The sequence below is a fragment of the Lacerta agilis genome, chromosome 13 (assembly GCF_009819535.1).
Source record: "Lacerta agilis isolate rLacAgi1 chromosome 13, rLacAgi1.pri, whole genome shotgun sequence".
NCBI classification, from domain to species: Eukaryota; Metazoa; Chordata; class Lepidosauria; order Squamata; family Lacertidae; genus Lacerta; species Lacerta agilis.
Genome location: NC_046324.1, coordinates 44,158,255 through 44,175,023, shown reverse-complemented (window position 1 = coordinate 44,175,023; position 16,769 = coordinate 44,158,255). Strand labels below are relative to the sequence as shown.

The 16,769-nt window shown below is 46.7% G+C and overlaps 1 protein-coding gene across 1 annotated transcript in view; it reads left to right on the top strand.

Annotated features, from left to right (window-relative positions):
* The first annotated feature begins 156 nt into the window (after nt 1-156).
* Nucleotides 157-16,769, top strand: part of CIITA (class II major histocompatibility complex transactivator) — a 43,840-nt gene continuing 27,227 nt past the window's right edge. Inside the window, exons 1-3 of the mRNA XM_033166493.1 lie at nt 157-400; nt 13,649-13,903; nt 14,958-15,068. Coding sequence (XP_033022384.1) covers nt 157-400; nt 13,649-13,903; nt 14,958-15,068 — 610 coding nt within the window. The remainder of the gene's footprint in view (nt 401-13,648; nt 13,904-14,957; nt 15,069-16,769) is intronic.

The following is a 16,769-nucleotide window of genomic DNA, read 5'->3' as shown; positions in this document are numbered from 1 at the left end:
ATGAGGAAATGCACTTGCAAGAGTCCTGAGAAACTGTTGCTACAACTCTCTTTTTCACTTCAGCTTTTTGCGTGTTTTCTTTTACATGCATACACAGTAAGTGTTGACAATCCGGAGTCGGTCTCAAATCCTCTTCGCACCGTTGGCGTCCCCAGCATGGATCTCTTTGGGAAGATCTTGCCAGGGGTTAGAGGAATCGTCTGTGATGCGTCGCCCACCCAGATTCAGGCGCTCTTAAACCTCATGTTGGAAGGAGGAGTCATATCCAAGGAATACTACCAGACGTTGCTCCATGAAAGGGACAGAGAAGATCTAGCAAGGAAGATTTCATTGACCTTGGTGGAAAAATCGGCCATGCAACTGAGCCAACATAGTGCTGCATCAGCTAGAAGCATGAGTAGTAAGTTTTCTTTTTCTTCATTTACTGTATATACTTGAGTATAAGCCTAGTTTTTCAGCACATTTTTTGTGCTGAAAAAGCTGCCCTCGGCTTATACTTGAGTGAGGCGGGTGGTAGGGGCAGCGAGAAAGAAGCCCCTTCTCTCCGCTCGTGCCGCCACCCGCTCTCCCCAGTTAACCATTCCTTAAGAAGCGTACAAGAACGGTGGTTCTTTACTCTCCCCAGGCAGCTGCTTTCGGGCTGCTTGTTCCTCCTCCTCCTCCACAGCGGCAAAGGTGAACCGGCTTATACTCGAGTCAATAAGCTTTCCCAGGTTTTGGTAGGAAAATTAGGTGCCTCGGTTTATATTCGGGTCGGCTTATACTCGGGTATATACGGTATCATACACTTGCTCGAAATTTTCAGTGCAGAAATCCTGCAGTCCATCTGTTCTCAGTTCTGCGAGTGATGGGATGGACTATGTGCCTTATTTATCAATGGGCAGTCCTCTATTCCAAAGGCATTTCTGGGCAAAGGAGCCTTTTATTTTAAGGGCTACCCAGTCCAGTAAAGGAAAATGACCAAATACTTAACAGTCTGTCACATGGATGATGGAGCAAGCTTGTTTTCGGCTGCTCCAGAGGGTATGACCTGCACCAATGGATTCAAATGACAAGAAAAGGGGTTGCGAATAAACATTAGGAAGAAGTTCCTGATGATAAAAGCCACTTGACAGTGGAATGGATTCCTTCAGAAGGTGGTGCACTGTCCTCCATTGAAGGTTTTTAAACAAAGGTTGGATGGCCATCTGCCCAGCATTCTTCCACTGTGAGTCCTGCATTGCAATGAGTCAGAATAGAGAACCCTTGGGGTCTCTTCCAACTCTTCAATCCTATGATTACATGACCCTAAGAAGAGAGAGCAGGGACTTTGAGGTTGCCCGTCAACATTTAGCACCTGGAGAGCAGATGGAGCAGGCAGTAGGGGCAAGTGAATCTATCAATTTCCCTCGGTTTCTCCTTTCCCCAATCCTAAATTCAGACCTCTCCATTTCCGCATCAGGTTACGATTTACTGGTTTTTAAAGTTCTCTTGAAAATTCACCAGCGGATTCCTCCTGATCCGTGCAAGTCTGTGTTCAGACTTTGCCCACATTTTTGCAAAGCAATCTTCTCTCACTCTTCACAGATGGATGCATTTTGTACGCATTTTACCAGAGCATCGCATGCATTTCCGCTGAGCTTGTTTGGCACTGCAGCATTTGGAGAAGTCTGGATGCCGGGGGATTGGTCGTGTTTTGGTTCCTGTATTGTTTCAGAAAGTGCAGATTAGGGGCAGTTTGCCTTCAGATCCAAACTGAATCGGATCACTTCCCCATCTTTTGATGGGGCACGGCCCCTTTATCCAGAAGTGATCTGGGCACAGAGTTGGGTGCTGCAGGGACATCAGATATGGAACCACATCTGGGTCGGGGCTCAGAGCTGGCTGCAGAAGATGGGAAGATGTGCCTGAGGCAGTTGAGCTATAACTCCCAAATGAACCTCCTAGGCCAGGGGTTAGCAAACTTTTTCAGCAGGGTGCCGGTCCACTGTCCCTCAGACCTTGTGGGGGGGCGGACTATATTTTGAAAAATAATAATAATAAATGAATTCCTATGCCCCACAAATAACCCAGAGATGCATTTTAAAGAAAAGGGCACATTCTACTCATGTAAAAACACGCTGATTCCTGGACCATCCGTGGGCCGGATTTAGAAGGCGATTGGGCCAGATCCAGGCCCTGGGCCCTAGTTTGCCTACCCATGTCCTACCATCAGGACCTCAAAGGCCAGAGCCTGGAGAATAAGATTCATGGAGGAGAGAGCTATTGGTAGCTACTAGTAATGATGGCAGGGACTTGGGTGGCGCTGTGGGTTAAACCACTGAGCCTAGGGCTTGCCAATCAGAAGGTCGGCGATTTGAATCCCCGCAATGGGGTGAGCTCCCGTTGCTTGGTCCCAGCTCCTGCCAACCTAGCAGTTCAAAAGCACGTCAAAGTGCAAGTAGATAAATAGGTACCGCTCTGGTGGGAAGTTAAACGGCGTTTCTGTGCACTGCTCTGGTTCGCCAGAAGCGGCTTAGTCATGCTGGCCACATGACCCGGAAGCTGTACGCTGGCTCCCTCAGCCAATAAAGCAAGATGAGCGCTGCAACCCTGTAAGACCATTCTGGGGTCTTAAGTGCCAGGAACATGAACACAAAGAGGCAAACACCATGCAGGATACAACAGGTTTATTTTGGATTGCATATGCAAAGCAAAAGGTGCAGGGCAATAATTCGCCAAACTGCACACCTAGAAACTGGCGTGCACATTCTTTTATACATGACTATAGGAATTCGAAACTTAATTCATAATTAGATCACCTGTTTTACGAGAATTCATGTGTTTTCTGGGAAATCGAAACCTTCAAGCCTCCGCCCACCTTCGTGTCTGAGAATGTCCACTATCCGTTGTTCAAGGTTCGGTCTATTTATATTTGCACCTGTGCTTGCCAATCAGCAAGAAAGCATGACTTCGGTTAATTAGCAAGAACTTCTGGGGACCATTGAGGGTATGAACAAAACATACAAGAGCATAAAAGCAATAATAGCAAAAGGACATACTAACATAATTAAAATACCCTAACAAACTTCAATGGAATATCTAGCTGGATACTTAAAATATGATTACTGAATATAAGGCTAACTTAAAATATGAAGCTTAATATATTGGGAAATGCACTCCGGCGAAGGACCTCTCCCCCCTTTCTTGTCTTGCAGGCTGGGTGTTCAGGCTATTTTTAAGACTTAAGCTGCATTGTTTTCTGTCTCAAACAAGGCCAGCCGCTCTATCTCACCTCCCTCCAGACAGCGTGCATTAACCTTGAGACACTTGGCAGACTGCGCTGCGAATGAGAGGCCTTTGTTCTGCTTATGCCAATTAGGAACTGCATTTACAAATCCAAATATACAGAGAAAACTTAAAATCTAAGAAAGCATAATAGGAAATAAAACTCTTCTCCTTCCACCCCAGAGTCGTCTGCGACTGGACCTAATGGTCAGGGGTCCCTTTACCCCTTAGTCATGATGGCTATGCTTCAGCTCCACAGTTGCAGGCAGCAATGCTTCTGAATGCCAGCTGCAAGAAGCCACAGGAGGGGAAAGTGCTCTAGGACTCAGCTCCTTCTTGCCAGTTTTCTAGAAGAGACATCTGGTTGGCCGACGTGAGAGCAGGATGCTGGCGGGATATAAATAAAAATAAAAATAATGTTCTGAGTTTGGGTGTTAAGCTGGGTGCCAGACCCCTCTAATCTCTGGAACCAGGTACAGTGGTACCTCGGGTTACACACGCTTCAGGTTACAGACTCCGCTAACCCAGAAGTAGTACCTCAGGTTAAGAACTTTACCTCAGGATGAGAACAGAAATCGCGCTGTGGCAGCGGGAGGCCCCATTAGCTAAAGTGGTACCTCAGGTTAAGAACAGTTTCAGGTTAAGAACGGACCTCCGGAACGAATTAAGTTCTTAACCCGAGGTACCACTGTAGTGTTAGAAATTAATCAAAGCTTCTCATTCTTGGACTAGCCAGGATATCCTGAGGGTGACTGGCAGGGTGATAATAATAATAATAATTTTTATTTATACCCTGGCCGAGACCGGCTGAGACCGGCCTCAGGGCGGCTAACACCAAATATATAATACATTAAAAAAAAATCAAACGATTAGTTTAAAAAACAATTCAAATCGCATTTAAAATCAAAATAAAATCAAGTGGGAACCCACGAATCATAACTGTAGGGGTAAGGAATTAAAAGTTCACCAGGCCCGGCCTCTCATGTTGGTCCCATATGGGCTGATGGAAAGAGCCAAGGAGGCCACTGACATACCGGGTCCCATAGAAATGATGAGCCATTAAGGAGGACTCCTAAGGGGCACGGTGCAAGACTGCAAATGTGCAGGGCCCCCCTCCCTCAAGAAATAAAGCCAGAGTTTGGAATAGAGAGTTTTATTTTATTTTATAATAAAATTTATTAAGTTTTCAACAATAAAACACATACATAAAAACTTACACTACACACTATTAAAAATATTTTTTTTAACAAAATACAATAATCAACCAAGAAATACAATAAACACAAAACAATTGATATAGCTATAATTATTCCTTCCTTAACATTGTTAACTGACTTCCTCACATCCTCTCCTTCTGCGTTCATTGTATAACATCTTTAGTAATTTCCTAACACTGTAAATCATCAGTAACACCTTACCTTATTCTTAATCTAATTTCCTTAATTTATTTCTATCTTCCTTAACCTTATCTATTTTCCATAACTGTAGCCTAACCTGTCTTCTAGTTCATTCCTTAAATACTAATCTTAGCATAAATTTTCAAATAGTCCTTGAATTTCTTCCATTCTTCGTCCCTCTGGTCTTGGAGTTTTCCGGTCAGTCCTGCGAGCTCCATATATTCGATCATTTTCATTTTCCATTCTTCCACCATTGGTATCTCTTCAGTTTTCCAGTTTTTAGCTAATAAAATCCTTGCAGCTGTTGTGGCATACTAGAATAGAGAGTTTTAGAGGGGTTAATGTGACTTAGAAGTGAAAGCGGCAAGCTGGAGAGAGAGTCGAGCAGAGAGTCAGAGCAATGTTTGATTTCTGCTTTGAATCCAAGGCTGTGGCTTTGGGAGAAGCAAGACCGTATTGGGGTGTTCATAATGCTATGGGAACCCTCCATCGTAGGCTCAGGTTGCAAATAGATGTGTAAATAAGCCAGATATCCTAAAGACATCACAGGCTCCGCTGTGCCTCATTCCCAAAAGGAAATGCGAACCCTGGGCCTCCTGGCGGGCAGGTGTGGGAGATTCCCTGGTCCTGAATGAGGTAACTGTACCCCTGAAGGAAGAAGTGTGCAACCTGGGAGTCATTTTGGATTCACAGCTGTCCATGGAGGCACAGGTCAATTCTGTGTCCAGGTGTCTACCAGCTCCATCTGGTACGCAGGCTGAGACCCTACCTGCCCGCGAACTGTCTCACCAGAGTGGTTCATGCTCTGGTTATCTCCCACTTCGACTACTGCAATGCGCTCTACGTGAGGCTACCTTTGACTCGGAAACTACAGCTAATCCAGAATTCAGCAGCTAGACTATTGATTGGGGGTGGCCACCGAGACCATATAACACCGGTCTTGAAAGATCTACATTGGCTCCCAGTACGTTTCTGAGCACAATTCAAAGTGTTGGTGCTGACCTTGAAAGCTCTAAACGGCCTTGGTCCAGTATACCTGAAGGAGCGTCTCCACACCCATCGTTCAGCCCAGACACTGAGATCCAGTGCCAAGGGCCTTCTGACAGTTCCCTCACTGCGAGAAGTGAGGTTACAGGGAACCAGGCAGAGGGCCTTCTCAGTGGTTGTGCCCTCCCATCAGATGTCAAGGAGATAAAGAACTATCTGACTTTTAGAAGACATCTGAAGGCAACCCTGTTTAAGGAAGTTTTTAATGTTTGATGTCTTATCTTACTGTGTTTTAATTTGCTGGACGCTGCCCAGAGTGGCTGGGGAAAACCAGTCAGATGGGTGGCACATAAATAATAATAATAATAACTATTATTATTATTATTATTATTATTATTATTATTTATTACATCACTTGGAGGTAGGGTTGGTAGGCAGCAATAATTAGTCATTCTGTCGGAGTTAATGTGGGAGTGTACCGCAGGCTTCCTGAACAAAGAGATGTTTTTGGCATGATAAACTTGGGTCACAGGCATCAAAATAGGACCGAAAGTGAAAATAAAACACACTCCTGCCCAATTTCACTTCTGCCTTCGTGAGCTGCATGTTGCATGGGCGGTGAGCAGAAGGTCTCATGTGGTGGTCTGTTTTTATTCCTGGGGTGGGACTGAGGCTGAGGTTTCGTGTGCTGTCTTGACATTCAGGGGGGGGGGAGAGCGGAGCAGAGGACTCTCCCAGCGTCCGGTAAGTTTCTGGCTTTGCAAGGTCTACTTGGAGGAAGGACTGTGGGTTTGTTTGTTTGTTTTTGCAGCGAGGCAGATTAGGAAACTAAATCTGGCTGCCTTCAAGTTTGTGCAACAGGTGGCATATTTCGTTTGTGAGGCAGGGAGGAGGGTGCTTCCTGCTCTTGACCGGTGGTGCTAGAATAAAAGGGAATTTCCTATTTTGTCCCCTTTCCGGGATTTCCCCAGTATGGTGATGGCCAGCCCCAAACTCCCAACTTCTGGGCTGGGGAGAGAGAGAGAGAGAGAGAGAGAGAGAGAGAGAGAGAGAGAGAGAGAGAGAGAGATCACTTTAATTACAGTAGTTCCTCTTCTGTTACACGACTGAGGTGCTTCTTGAGCATCTCAGTTGTAAAATCTGCACCTTGCAGGTTTTCAGAATGGGACCATTAGACAGCCAGCTGCTCCAAGGTCAGTTTTCCTTCTCTTTCTCATCCTCTCCAAATGGCCTTCTTTCTCGAGAGCATTGCCTCCTTTTCTCCTTCTGATCCCTGCTTTGCCTACTAGAAAATATTTGGGTGCAGGGCAGTGCTTCCCATGGTTTGGGGTGTTTGGGTTTTTGTTGTTGTTGTTGCCTCCTCTAGGAAAGTCTATTTGAGCCACAGGAAATCCAAACAGCTGTTACTTTGCTTTCTTGTCCTCACCCGGGAAGTTGCTCTCCCTATTTTGCACCCGGGTTTTGTTTTGTTTTTTGCCCTCAGAGGCAGGGTTACCTTATTATGTGGTTTGCTAAATTTGTCTTTGTCCCGGGCCACCTGGTAGGGGCAGAGGTGTAGCAAGGGGGCTGTAGGGGGTGGGCTGCCCCATGTTCCATAATGGAGGGGGTGACAAATTATCAAGGAACAATTACTGCCCTACTAGGGCGGTTCATAAACAACTATTTTAAAAAAAATGCCTGCTCCAAAGGTCTTATCTTACTATACTAGGGATTATATATATGAAATTTCATGCATATTGGTTAATATCTTGACCCTCCTCCACCAAAATAGCTGTTCACTTGGCTGTTTTCCTATGTCACGAAGGCTGAAATTTCAGTTCAGTGGAGCACTTACTGTTCCCAACCCTAACCCTGTGGAAAGCCATCTAATTAGACTTTAATTTGATTTTGAGATGTTAATTTTATGTTAAGATGTTTTTAGGAGGTAATTTAATTATTGTTTGATTTTAGACCAATGTTATGTATCTGATGTTAGGCACCCTGAGCCCGACTTCGGCCAGGGAGGGCGGGATATAAATAAAAGTTTTTAAATTATTATTACTTGTTATTATTCCTTTGTAAGAAAATATGAAATAACGTAAAACCATTTTTGCAAGGGGGGAAGTGACAATAAATTTTCAGCACCGGGTATACCACCTGACCTTCCTACGCCTCTGGGTAGGGGCTTGGTCCTGTGGTCCTGTCGCTCAGATACTGCAAATGAGGCGTTGGCAACTGGCTGGGTTTCTTTTGGTAAGCTCATTGGCAAGGCCTGCGCCAGCCTTTGGGAGCTCAGGGAGCTTGGCATGATGCCAACAGTGGGACTCACACACATGCACCCTCTGGCCATGTCAGGGCCTGGTCTGATCACAGCAGCCATGAGTGTCACTTGTTTCCCCTGCTGCCACCACTGGGGGCAGCACCACTCTGTGCCCTCCACTGGGGCCCCAGACATACTTCAACTAGGGATGGGTAGCAGCAGGACCGGCGCGTCCATTTAGGCAAACTAGGCAGTTGCCTAGGGCGCCAAAATGGAGGGGGTGCTGGCCAGCCTGCCCACTGCCCAGTGCCGTTCCGCCAGCGGCAGAGTGGTGGGGGAGGGGGAGCAGCCCGAAATCGGGCTTCTCCGCAGGGCCGGCGCTAGGGATTGGCGGGGAGCGGCGGCACCAGAAGGTGATCTCGCCTAGGGCGTAAAAAACCCTAGCACCGGCCCTGGGTAGCAGTGCTCTCGAATGCTCTGCTTGCATCCAGACACCCGGCGGGAAGATGAAGGGTGCCACAAATGAGTCGGGCTGGTGAAGGGGCTCCCATGCCCCCCTTGGCTGCTGCTCGATCCGGCCGCCTTGCTGGTGCCCGGCCTGCTTATCAGGTTCACCCTGGGGGGGAAAGGGTTAAATCCAGTATAACAGAGGGAAGGGAAATACAGGAGGGCGTTTTCATGCCAACGGCATTGTGTAAACACTGCGTAAATCTTTCACGGGTGGAGGGAGCGCTGATCGCAGATTGAGCGTCCATCTGGAAGGCTCCCTGCTGCTTTTCAGATGTCTCTGATACGTTCTTCTCATAGTAGGGCGAGGATCAAGAATATGCTAACATGACTTAGCGCTCAGCTCCCTCCCCTTAAATTTCTGGCTCCCCTTCACCTATGGGAACCCTCTGTTCCTGTTTCTCAAAGGTTGTGAGGGGGATATGCTTCAAATAAATGTATGGGGGGGGCTTGTGGGTTTGCTTTAGACATACACCAATAATTTGAGTACCATCGTGCCTATTGATGTTCCACTAACCGACGCCAATCCTTTGTTGCGTTACCCTTTTTTTTCTCCTGGCGGCGAGCCAATGAGTCATTTACCGCGATAACAAAGCTTCAGGCACTCTTAAAGGTAAAGGTAAAGGTACCATTAGGTCCAGTTGCGGACGACTCTGGGGTTGCGGTGCTCATCTCACTTTACAGGCTAAGGGAGCCGGCGTTTGCAGACAGTTTTTCCGGGTCATGTGGCCAGCATCACTAAGCCGCTTGTGGCGAACCAAAGCAGCGCACGGAAACGCCATTTACCTTCCCGCCGGAGCGGGACCTATTTATCTACTTGCACTTTGACGTGCTTTCGAACTGCTAGGTTGGAAGGAACAGGGACCAAGCAACGGGAGCGCACCCCGTCACGGGGATTCGAACCGCCGACCTTCTGATCGGCAAGCCCTAGGCTCTGTGGTTTAACCCACAGCGCCACCCACGTCACGATTCAGCAAAATGGTGTTCAGAGCTACGGGCGCCCTGCTGATAAGGAAAAGTTGGGTTTGATTTGGTTTGTTGCCCATTGTGTGGTTTGGGGAGTGGGGCAACAACGTGGGCTGAAAGCAAACGGCAGGTGGGGGGATTGGGGTGAGCACATCCCAACACCAACCACCAAAACCCCAGGTATTCAATTTTCATTTTCAAAAAATGGCTTAAAGATGAGCACGCAAGGGGGATTCTAAGCCCAATTGCTCACTGTGTGGTGCCCAGTTTACAGTGGAGTGGTCCAGCCTTTGGGATTGGGGGGGGGGACATTTGAATCAATTTGCATTTAAAGGCGGGTTTCACTAGTTTCCACTTTTCCAAAGGACACACAACCTCCCATCCAAATTCGCACTTCTCCAAATTTTGCATTGCTGTTCTCCAGCTGAGTTAAGTGTACAGAAATGCGTCTGCTGGAGTGAAGTTGTGTCTGCCCATATATGTAATAGTGAGAATAACATACAAAACAAAAGCATTGGATTTGGGGAACCCCAAAAAGGGTGGTGGTGTAAATTTGGCAAAATGGCATGCAAAATGCATATATGGTGAGAAATGCTCATGAATTTTCCAAAGGAATATATATATATATACATATACATACACACACACACACACACACACACGTGTGTGTGTGTGTGTGTGTGTGTGTGTGTATAGCTGTTGTGGAAATGTGGATATGAAGATATTCGTGAAAATGACATGCAAAGTTGCATTATATTTGGGGGGAATTATTGGAAGGATCCATGCGCTCTTCAAAACAGCATTCTAAAATGTGTTTGTTGGGAGAAATTCGCACTGAAATGCTGGCGAGTTTTTTTATAAAATGAATAAATACTGAAAATAATAGCTGGAGAGTTTTCATGATGATGATGATGATGATGATGATGATAATAATAATAATAATAATAATAATAATAATAATAATAATAATAATAATAATAATAATAATAATAATACACCAGTGTGGTGTAGTGGTTAAGAGTGGCAGACTCGTAATCTGGGGAACCGGGTTCGCGTCTCTGCTCCTCCACATGCAGCTGCTGGGTGACCTTGGGCTAGTCACACTTCTCTGAAGTCTCTCAGCCCCACTCACCTCACAGAGTGTTTGTTGTGGGGGAGGAAGGGAAAGGAGAATGTTAGCTGCTTGGAGACTCCTTCAGGTAGTGATAAAGCGGGATATCAAATCCAAACTCCTCTTCTTCTTCTTCTTCTTCTTCTTCTTCTTCTTCTTCTTCTTCTTCTTCTTTTACCTTTATTGTCAATGTACAACCTGTGTACAATGAAATTAACCGAGCCTCCCTCCCCCCCCCAAACACTGAATCTCATTGCACTCTGTGTGCTTGTCGCACAACACACCAACCCCAAAAGTCAGTTGCACTATATTCTTTTACATTCAGCAGCCTAAAAGCTGTGAACGAAATGTAAGATTTGGGGGGGGGGGGTAATGAGGACCCAAATAGGACGATTCAGTCATCTCCTTCAGGTATACTGGGCCGAGGCCGCTTAGGGCTTTAAAGGTCAGCACAAACACTTTGAACTGTGCTCGGAAACGTACTGGGATCCAATGTAGATCTTTCAGGACTAGTGTTATATGGTCCCGGCGGCCGCTCCCAGTCACCAGTCTAGCTGCCGCATTCGGATTAATTGGAGTTTCTGAGTCACCTTCAAAGGTAGCCCCACGTAGAGCGCATTGCAGTAGTGGAAGTGGGAGATAACCAGAGCATGCACCACTCTGGCGAGACAGTGTGCGGGGCAGGTAGGGTCTCATCCTGCGTACCAGATGGAGCTGGTAGACACCTGGACACAGAATTGACCTGCGCCTCCATGGATAGCTGTGAGTGCAAAATGACTCCCAGGCTACGTACCTGGTCCTTCAGAGGCACAGTTACCCCATTCAGGACCAGGGAGTCCCCCACACCCGCCCGCAAATGAAGACAGGATTTTGAGCTCCTTTAGCATCCTGCTTCCTGTTATACCAGTCCTAAGTCCCGCACTGGGGTCCAAGAAGCTGCTTAGGGGGTGAATCTTCAGCGGGACTTTCTATCTTGTCTTATTTGGAGCCAACTGCCACGCAAGCTACGTTACCAAAAACATACTCAAATCGAAACGCAGAAGCTTGTTCCTGTTAACAGCAGCAGTTTGTCTGTGGGTTGGGAGAAGGGAAATGTCTAAGGGGGGGGGGGACCGCCAAAGTGGTTTCCGTCTAGTCCGGCATCCTCTTCCCCCACAGTGGCTGGCCAGATGCCGCCAAACCTCATGTGGGGAGGCGTATCACATGTTGTGACCACAACCAGGTCACGGTCAGGAGGCAAAGGGGGCCACCTCCGTCCTAATGTTTTCAGCCTCCTCCTCCTATAATTTAGGATTAAATGGGCACGGCATTTCATTCTTCTGAAAAGCAAAACATGAAGCTAGCTAATGCACCGGTTTTGCTCAAGACCAATTAGCAAACTGCCAGGGCTTCAAGGCTAGTTGGCCACTGTTTGCCAGTGTGGCGTAGTGGTTAAGAGCGGTAGACTCGTAATCTGGCGAACCGGGTTCGCGTCCCCGCTCCTCCACATGCAGCTGCTGGGTGACCTTGGGCTAGTCACACTTCTCTGAAGTCTCTCAGCCCCACTCACCTCACAGAGTGTTTGTTGTGGGGGAGGAAGGGAAAGGAGAATGTTAGCCGCTTTGAATCTCCTTCGGGTAGTGATAAAGAGGGATATCAAATCCAAACTCTTCTTCTTCCTCTTGCACCTCTACTGTTTGACAGTTAAATGCAAAGCCAGCTCTCAGACCCTCCAAATGTCCCTCTTTTCCAGGGACGTCCCTCATTTAGAGAAGCCGTCCCGGTTTCTGATTCAATCCTGGAATGTCCCACTTTTCCTTAGGACGTACCTAGTTTCATTGGAGGGTATGGAGTTATCTGACTCCCAAGCCTTTTTTTGAAGGCAATCCCGTATAGGGAAGGTTTCTATGTTTAATGTTTTCTTATGTTTTTATATATGTTGGAAGCTGCCCAGAATGCTGGGGCAACCCCAATAAGATGTGTGCGGGGGGTATAAATAGTAAAATTACCATTATGGAACGGGACGTCCCTATTTTCATTGGAGAAACGTTGGAGGGTACGAGCTGTTAAACGGAGAGCAAGAGAGATCGCCACATTTCTTTGTTTTTGAAAGAAATTTAACTCGGAAAGGCTTCTTCATTGTTGGATCCCAACCAATCAGGGATCATGCTGTGAATGTGATGTTGTGATAGATTGCTGCTGAGGTAGTGCAGTGCAGTGGTCAGAGTGCTGAAAAGCTGCAGGTTCAAATTCCCCCTCAGCCATGAACATCATTGGCTGACACGGGGGATAATGGCGTCAAGGCAAGCTATCCCTCCGCTTTGTCTGCGTGAGTAAGAGCGTTCATAACAATAATACGCTGATAAAGAGACTGAGAAGAGTCTCAATTCAGAAATAATAACTACAAACCAGCAGTCTTATCAGCAAAACATTCCGGGAGTTGCTAGGAGGACGCTGTTAGAAGGAACTTTAAATCTTTCCTCCTCCTTGCAGCCCGTCAGATTAACCGTGAACTCGTTAAAGTCGCTCTGACCACCTTGAAATTAGTCATGGTTCTGACAAGGCAATGCTATAAAGAACTGGGCATATTACCCTTATGTGACAAGGATATCCCTCCAAATAAAAAGCAGACCAAGATCCCCTCTTTTTCCAGTTGGAAAAAAAAGGATGTGGAAATTTAGAAAATCCCCTCCCCCACCCACACGAATGGTCTGTAGACCACCTCTGGGATAGGAGAGAGGATAAAATAGATGATAGAGGGGCTGCAATAGACCTGGCAACTGAGTTGCAACAAGCGGACACTGAGCCCAGACACTCTCGTTGTCAGATAAATCTACCTCGCAGGGTTGCCATGGGGTGAAAAGGGCAGGAGAACCATGCAGATTTCTCTTTGAATGAAGGCAATCTATTTAATTATCCATGCCGACGAGACAAAGTTGCAAGCATTTAACACACACACACACACACACACACACACACACACATATATATAATTTCCTGTTTTTGAGCACTGGGGTGCACTTCCCTTTAAAACACTGAGCACTGAGGCACATCAGCACCTGCCTTTTAAAAATGCACACGAACTCACACCTTTTTGTACAATTCTGACCTTTGCTAGAAAAAAAAAAACCCACCCCAGATGTGGGCATTTTTTGAGGCGTGAGAAAAACACGAGCTAAACAGAGTAAGTCCTAACCGGTTTCTGCTCTAATATAGAGGAAATGAAACAAGTTTTATTAAGCAAAGGTCGGGGGGGTGCAGGAATTTGGAAGCATGTGGAGCGGAAGGTGACCTGTGAGCCAGGCAAATGCCAGAAGCGGCTGAATTATACATCTTCCGTTTTACTGATGATAGTGGTGATGCTTTCAGGTGACACCATGGACCCAGGAGTCCTGGCTGGGAAGAGCTACCTGGACCTGCTGTTCAGTGACATCGACATTCCAGTTCTGTATAAGCAGGTAGTGGAAACAGGTGAGTTCCCCCCCCCCGGGCGGCAGGAAGAATAATCCCGTGTTTGTTTTGTTTTTTCATCTGCCTGCTGTTGTTTAGTCATTTAGTCATGTCCGACTCTTCGTGACCCCATGGACCAGAGCACGCCAGGCACGCCTATCCTTCACTGCCTCTCGCAGTTTGGTCAGACTCATGTTGGTAGCTTCGAGAACACTGACCAACCATCTCATCCTCTGCCGTCCCCTTCTCCTTGTGCCCTCCATCTTTCCCAACATCAGGGTCTTTTCCAGGGAGTCTTCTCTTCTCATGAGGTGGCCAAAGTATTGGAGCCTCAGTTTCAGGATCTGTCCTTCCAGTGAGCACTCAGGGCTGATTTCTTTAAGAATGGATAGGCTTTGATCTTTTTGCAGTCCATGGGACTCTCAAGAGTCTCTCCTCCAGCACCATAATTCAAAAGCATCAATTCTTCGGCGATCAGCCTTCTTTATGGTCCAGCACTCACTTCCATACATCACTACTGGGAAAACCATAGCTTTAACTACACGGACCTTTGTCGGCAAGGTGATGTCTCTGCTTTTAAAGATGCTGTCTAGGTTTGTCATTGCTTATCTCCCAAGAAGCGGGTGTCTTTTAATTTCATCTGCCTGCTGCCCCATAATTTGATTTTTGTGAAAGCTGCAAAAGACACGTCAAGAGTCAGATGACAAAGGGGACAAGATGAAAGTGCAGAAACAATGGAAGAGGCCTTTCCAGGGCAGTTCTGCCTGTCTGCATCTAGGAAATAAAACCACTTTGGCTGGCTTGGGGTTCATTGCAGCTGCTGCCCATATTAATCCTCATCCTTACTTTCACAGTCCTTCTGCACTGACCAGTCTTCTTCATCCTCTATTTTGGACTGGTCGATGGCTGATAAAGATCTAGTCCTGGGAGTCCTAAAAGTTTCTCATTTCTATGGGTTCTGCAGATATTTAAGGTGTTTCTGCGGTCGATGCTTTGTGTGGTAAGATAGATGCTGCGTAGGTGTTTTTTTGTGCACTATTAATGCCTCTTTCGTTTTATTTTTTTTGAACTCTAGAACCTGATGATCAGGAAAACAACCCTGATCTCTTTTACACGGTGGAAAGTAACGAGAGTGGAGAACAAGTCTGCCTGTGTGCGGACACTGGAGAGGCCTATGATAAAATAGGTAGGAAGCTGGAATTTCAAGGGTGGAGAGGAGCTGGGTGAGGCCCGGCTTGTTGGTTTGTTTGTTAGATATTATTAAATTTGTAGACCGCCCTCTAACCGCAAGTCTCAGGACGGTTCACAACATAAAATCACCATGAATGAATGACTCTTTATTTGCGTCAGCCATTGGCCATACCAATAAAACAACAATACGATACACAAAGAATAAAAATTAAAAGTCAATTATATAAAATACATTTTAGGGTTTTGAATCAATAATCAAATAGTGGGTCTTATTCCGATTGCCTCAGCAAAAACCTTGCAGCCTTTGCTGTCAAAGCTCATCTTGATCTGCCAAGAGAAAGGAGGACACTGTGGCAGTGGCTGGGCGACCCGGAATAGACAATAAAAGAAGGGAGATGAACTCCTTTGTCAATTCTCTATAAAAAAGGCAAGCCAAAAGGGCATGCGCCACCAATTCGGTACTGCCGTCTCTGCAGGGACATAAGCAATCTGTTGGAATCGTCCCTCAACTACAGCCAAGGGCAATACATTCAATCTCGTGGGAGTAAAAGCGCACCTGTATTTTAGAATTGCTACATAAAATCACAATATAAAACCACAAAATACGTAATAAAGAAAAAGACAAGACCTTCTCCTTTTAGATCTTCTCGTTAGGATGTCTTGCAGTCAAAAACTTTGAAAACGGTGGTGTGGTTCTTAATAAACAAAAACAATGCAAACATTACTGTCAGGATACACCAGGGTGTTGCTCATGAGTAACGACGGAGTCCTCTTACACTAAAGACTACTTTATTGTGCATAATTATTTAAGGTGCAGAGCTAGCTAAAAACATGACCACTCAGTCACTTGCAGAATCCGGAAGTGCCCCTCTCCTGTTTCCCACCCAGCACCAAAACCTCAGCACCCTTAAACAACGTCTTCTGTGTCTCCTGACCCACCCACCTCCCGATGCTGTACTGGCGCCGGAAGCTGCAACTCCCCCTCCGTTCGGGTCTGGCTGGTGTTGCTGGGTCTCTCCCCAGCATCCCTGACCCTCTGCTCCTCCTCCTCCATGGGAGAGAGCTCTGGCGACGGACTTTGAGAGGAGTCAGATGACAGAAGCGGCTGGGGCTCCCTGTACCTGAGCAAGACCTCCTCTCAAGGAGGTGCCCTACCCCGATCCTCCCCTCAAGGAGAATCTCCTTCTCCATTCTCCCCGCAAGGAGTACTCCCACCCAGGCTCTCCTCACAAGTAGGACCTCCGCCCAGACTCACCTCGCGAGGAGAGGGCAAATCCCTGACACTTACGGTTGCACAAACTACTCCTTCCCTCTGACCCAGGGATCACCCACCACAGATCTGGGCCCAAATCTATCAGGGGGAAGACCTGGTGTATATTTGGGGTTTAACCTTAATTAAACATAGGGTCAGAAGAAAGAGGGCGGCTGACCAAGAGCGGCTGGTGGCAGGGTTTAATCCTGCGGGGTCTTCCATTCGCAAGCGGCTTCCCTGCAAAGAGGTCACAAAGGAGCTGAGATATTATCGACTACATCACTGCATTGTTACTCCACACAGCTCAAACCTTCTTTTGGGAAGACAAAGCCAATTCTGCAGGCCTCTCCTAAACCTTTTCACTGCTTCCCCCCCCTTTTCCCACTTGACCTCCTCAGCAATGGCTGCTTCTCCTTTTGCCTGACAGACCCAGATCGCTCTGAG